Below are 5,749 nucleotides of genomic sequence, written 5' to 3'. Positions count from 1 at the left end.
ACACCGGAGGAAGGAACACAAGATAGAGCTGAAAACCTGAAGCTCAGATAAGCTACAAGCATGAGTGTGTTTTCCAATTTTTTGAGAGTTATCATATGAAGTGTACACGCTGACGATTTTATATATGAAATGGTCCGCTTTAAGTTCACCAGTTTTATCTGGTTAAATTGCTTCCCCAGTTCAGCGTGAATGACATAACGTTTAGAGCTCCGATCACTGAATCCGGGTGAACTAGTTTTTATAACACCATCGATGCATTCTTCCTTAAAATGAATATCTTTTGTTAACACACATTGGAGGGCACAAGGTATTTCGGATAAAATGAGATAATTGGTTATTGCTCAAATCATCTAGTTCCGTTTAGTACACTTGAGAGGAAGCATTAAGCATTAATTACATAGGAAATATCTGCATGCTTGCTTAAAACTGCTGAATCTGATTGCTAGTCAGATAAAAGATAAAACACTAGTGGTCAGATAAATTCTATAATTCAGGAGTCAAACTAACTCGAGTCAAACCATGAAGCACTGAAGCTAGACACAATCATCAATTATTGATGAGATTTGCTAGACACAATCATCAATTATTGATGAGATTTTGCCACATTTAAGAATTAAATGAACCTTGCCTATAAATATTTACATATTCACAATTCTCATAATCTATATATACACCCCGGAGGGTGGGGGGAGAGGAACTAATTTGCAAGTACTTTATAAATTAATCCTCCAGAATCTTGTGACGGCTTCCACTCCCTTCAACCTGACAAATCAAACCCAAGAAAAACTTTCCAGTCAGCCAAAAAACATACATATATAAACCAAAAACTGAATATAAGCATATTGTAAGCCAGATAAAGAGAAAAACTACTCGAATAAAGGCACAATGTTGAATGTTAAAGCTATTGTCTCTAGTTATGTATGTTAGACATCAGAATGGATACATATTTGTAAAACCCTAAGCTGGTAGTGGTAGCTATCTTGAGTTCAAAACTTTAAACTAATGGCTCCTGTGTATGTGCAGCTAAAACTCAAGCCAAGATCAATCTTATATAAATTTGAACCCCCGATTTTGACCCTTTCAAAGTTGAACTTATATCAGCTGAATTGCATCCTAACAATGTATCAACCCAAAAAGAAGAAGAAGAAGGGCAAGTTAATGAAAAACATGTAGTAGTAAACAGTTAGGTCCATAACCATATTCTATAACCAAATTACCATTTGCAACCCAACTGTCCAACCTTCATGAATTTGCTTCTTCCTTTTTGTAATTAAAGAATAAATTAGTGTTCGGATCAACATATCTTGAGACAAAAAAACTTATAGTCAAAAGCTTCTTGAGCAAGTTTCTGTCAACATCAACATCAACATCAACACCTTTATTCCAAATTAATTGGGGTCGGTGGTAGATGAACCCACATGAAAGATACAAAACGGTTGAAAAAAATTAAAAAAAATAAAAATAAAAAAAATAAAAATAAATAAATAAATTAATAAATAAATAAAAATACACAAATAAAATAATAAAATAAAATAAAAATATATGTATATATAAATAAATAAAAGTAAAAAAGAAAGGAACAAGAAGAAGTGGGGGAAATGAAGAGGAAAAGGACTAAAAAGGGACCATCTGGAACATAGGAATAACAGCGGGTCTAACCCTCCACCATACTTATAGCTTTTCTCCATTCCTTTCTAAGACATACTGTCCGCCAATCTATATCTCATTCCATTAAATCTTGTTTTACTACTTTCTCCCAAGTAAGCTTCGGCCTACCTCTGCCTCTTTTTGTGTTTAGCTCTTGGTAACAAACTTCTGTTCTTACAGGAGCATCCATGGGTCTTCTCATCACGTGCCCAAACCACCTCAATCTATGTTCTCTCATCTTCTCGGCTACCGGTACTACTACGACCTTTCGTCGAATATCTTCATTTCTTATCTTATCCATCCTTGTGTAACCACACATCCACCTTAACATCCTCATCTCTGCTACTCCCATGTTATGCTCATGTTGCCTATGTGCTGGCCAGCATTCCGCTCCATATAGCATTGCCGGTCGTACTGCCGTTTTATAGAATTTTCCTTTTAACTTCAGGGGAATTTTGCGGTCACACAAAAATGCAGATGCACTACGCCATTTCATCCACCCTGCTCTGATTCTGTGATTTACATCCTCATCAATCTCTCCACCGTTTTGTAAAATGGAGCCCAAGTATTTAAAAGCATTTTTTTGGGTACCTCTTGACCATTTAGATGCACAGGTTCTTGGTCCTCATCTTGTACCAGAGAAAACTCACACTTCAGATACTCAGTCTTGCTTCGACTTAATGTGAATCCTCTGGATTCCAATGTGCTTCTCCACAATTCAAGTTTTCTATTAACACTCTCCTTGCTCTCATCAATAAGCACAATATCGTCTGCAAAAAGCATACACCATGGCACTTCCTCTTGAATATATTTTGTTAGTTCATCCATAACTAAGGCAAAGAGGTAAGGACTTAGAGCCGACCCTTGGTGTACACCTACCGTGATAGGAAAATAACTTGATGATCCGTTACAAGCTTTTACACATGTAGTAGCCCCATCATACATATCCTTGATTGCCTTTACATACTTTAATGGAACCTTTTTCTTCTCCAGGACCCACCATAAAACTTTCCTTGGAACCCTATCGTATGCTTTCTCAAGGTCTATGAACACCATATGCAAGTCCTTCTTCTTTTCTCGGTATCTTCCATTAGTTGTCGCATCAAGAAAATGGCTTCCATGGTACATCTTCCTGGCATAAATCCAAATTGATTTACAGAAACATTGGTATCTCTCCTCAAGCGATGTTCAATAACTCTCTCCCACAACTTCATAGTATGACTCATTAGCTTAATGCCTCTATAGTTTGAACAATTCTGTATATCTCCCTTGTTTTTGTAGATAGGCACAATCATACTTTTCCTCCATACATCAGGCATCTTATTCGTCTGGAGAATCTTATTAAAAAGATTGGTCAACCATTTTATTGCCACATCCCCCAGGCCTCTCCACACTTCAATAGGGACACCATCAGGCCCCAAGGCTTTATTAGTCTTCATCCTCTTTAAAGTCTCCTTAACTTCATGTGTATTAATTCTGCGTACAAATCTTCTATTCAGAATTGGTCAGACGTACAAATCTTAAATGTGGCAAATCTTTTATCTTTTATCTGCGTACAAAAGGGCCCTATTTTAGGGACAGTGATTTAACTATTGCACATAACGTTCAGCTCCACATAAACCAGATAGAAATGAATTTAACAGAGGATACAAAACAAAGAATTCTCATATCAGAACTCCTACCAAAGGATGGCTTGAAAGAGCAAAAACGAAAAATGCTTTCAAAGATTAAGACACATTGGTGGTTCCAAATAAACAAATATTAACCTTTGTAGCTATGTAAGCCGTGGCAGAGAGAAAAGTACAGCCTGCTTGGATTTGCTTTACATAAGCTTTTCCGTTTTAAAATCAGATACAAGAGAGTATAATTAGAAAATACACTAGCAGATCTCTAAAGCAGCTGTAAAAGTTTAGAGAAAAACCTTGTATTCAGTGAATATTGAAGTTCTGTGGAAAAAAAGAATTAAATTTTACCCAGAAAGTTTTACACTCCTTTTCAGGCAATTCTGAGAAATCCACAAGATAGATGCTTACTAGTTTTAATTTGCAAGTGATGAACCAAAGACACTAAAAGTAAACATAAAAAAATCAGCTGACACTTCAAGATTTTCTTTCAAATTACAAATGATGAGATAACTTATACCGTTGTGGGAACAGAATGTGCACTTTCCAGCAAAGTAGTTGATGAAATAGTAGAATTCATATTCCATACAGATTTGTTCAATTGTTGAACTTGCTTACATCTCCTGAATCAAAAACAAAAAGAAAAGAAAAACTCAGCTACAATGCTGCCTGCGTTCTATTTGAGGGATGTTACAGCAAACTTTGGGTGAAAATCAAAATACTAGTGTAATCAGAAATCATTTCACTCAAAACCTAACTGCCTAATTTCCACCCTAACTAACTAATTGCCTAATCAGCAAACTTTGGGTGGAAGTGCCCAAACCCTTATAAACTCCTCACCCCTCATTAGTTGTATAGGCAACCAATGTGGGACTCGTAACATTGCCACCTCTTCAAGGGCCGACGTCCACGACGGCTTTCACTCTATTGACACTGACTCGATTGTAGCCTTTTCCCTTTTGGAGGCTTCACTCACCTATCAGTATTCCATACAACACCCCTATGACACCTTAATACAACCTATAGGTAGCCCTTTCCGTGACTTAACTCTAAATGAAAGCACCAATTGTTACGGACCTTGAATTCGCCATCCCAAAAGCTAGCTCAAAGGGTGGGAGTTCCCAAGGCCTTATAAACCCCACATTAGTTGTATAGGCGATCAATGTGGGACTCGTAACACTAACCTAACGGCTTCTTTTATTCTTTCTAGTATACACTCTCCAATCTCTTCCCCCAACACTTTGAGTCATGAACACAAGAGCTTATTAATGCTTGTTACATAATAACACAATTTATTAGATGAATTAATTCATACACACGGTCACGAGTTCGAATCTGATAAAGTCTCTTTGCAATTATGCAAGGGTAAGGCTGCGTATAAGGATTGCCCTCACCCCATCCTCGCTAGTCGGGGTTTATGGAGAAAGATTTTTTTTTTTAAAAAAAGAAATTAATTCATATACAAATGCTTGTCAATATATCAGCATTGATGTCAGAATAAGGCTAATTTGTAAACCTTTACCGACATTTTTACAACGTGTATACAGTAGTCACAAAATTTTATGTCCATACTATGACGCAGGAAATAAATGACTACCTAGAGCGAGCGAGCCATGTTCAAGGAAAGAACAGATCGAACTTCCTTGGATGATGAGAGTGTAGCCAATAACTTTGCAAATGCTTCAAACGTAGATGCCCCAGAAGGGACATCCAAACATAGGGAGTTGTAACAGTGAGCTATGATGCATGCTACACTTTTCTTTAAAAGTGAAATTCCTTTCTGCAAATCTTTGTGTGTTTGAACAGAATGAGAAGAAGCTAAAGAATAGTTAAAGCTACTACTGCCAGATGAATCCAGGCGAGGCCTCCTCTCAGATTCCATCGAAGCAACACCAAAATTACTTGAGCTTCTATCAGACCATGAGTTTTCCCCACCAGTCGAGCAATAATTTTGGCGAGGTATAAAAAGCGGATATTCATTGCTGAAAATGAGAAAGTATTTCGGGTTAAAGAAGTCATTACTTCCAGATAAACCATTCTAAATATGTTCAGCTAAAGTACCTCCTCGATCGAGGAAGGACGTGCATCCCAATAAGAATCTCGTTGCCATATTCGAGAGCAAGAACCATCGGGTAAAAGCATTAAATATGAGAAATCATAACCATATAAAGGTTAAAATAAATATAAAGTATTAAATATGAGAAATCATAAGTATACAAAGATTAAAATAAATATAACCGTTGAATCAACATAATCGATCTAACGGTGAAATTAATTGGTAGTAACCCTAATTAATTGTTATAATCTCATGCCTCGAAATTAAATTGAAAAAATTTCAATTTTAAGAGAAAAATATTTTTGTATTTTTACATCATATTTTAAGGATGGGCACTTGTCCCCCTTCTCTTGTACCTCCATCCGCCTCTGCACATCAATATCCTATTAATTGCATTAAATAAGAGATTAGCTCCGGAATTAGA

At 36.5% G+C, this 5,749-nt stretch overlaps 1 protein-coding gene across 1 annotated transcript; it reads right to left on the bottom strand.

The window, feature by feature from the left end:
• Positions 1-720: 720 nt before the first annotated feature.
• On the bottom strand, positions 721-5,411 carry LOC133286191 (uncharacterized). The gene is made up of 4 exons (XM_061483579.1): positions 5,341-5,411; positions 4,874-5,257; positions 3,790-3,892; positions 721-762 (listed from the first exon to the last, which is right to left on the bottom strand). The coding sequence occupies exons 1-4, from the start codon at positions 5,409-5,411 to the stop codon at positions 721-723; spliced, it is 600 nt and encodes a 199-aa protein (XP_061339563.1).
• Between the last annotated feature and the right edge of the window lie 338 nt (positions 5,412-5,749).

Source organism: Gastrolobium bilobum, unplaced genomic scaffold, assembly GCF_033153095.1.
Source record: "Gastrolobium bilobum isolate Gb01-03AN ecotype WA unplaced genomic scaffold, APGP_CSIRO_Gbil_v1 utg26470, whole genome shotgun sequence".
Lineage (NCBI taxonomy): Eukaryota > Viridiplantae > Streptophyta > Magnoliopsida > Fabales > Fabaceae > Gastrolobium > Gastrolobium bilobum.
This window is presented reverse-complemented; position numbering and strand designations above follow the sequence as displayed.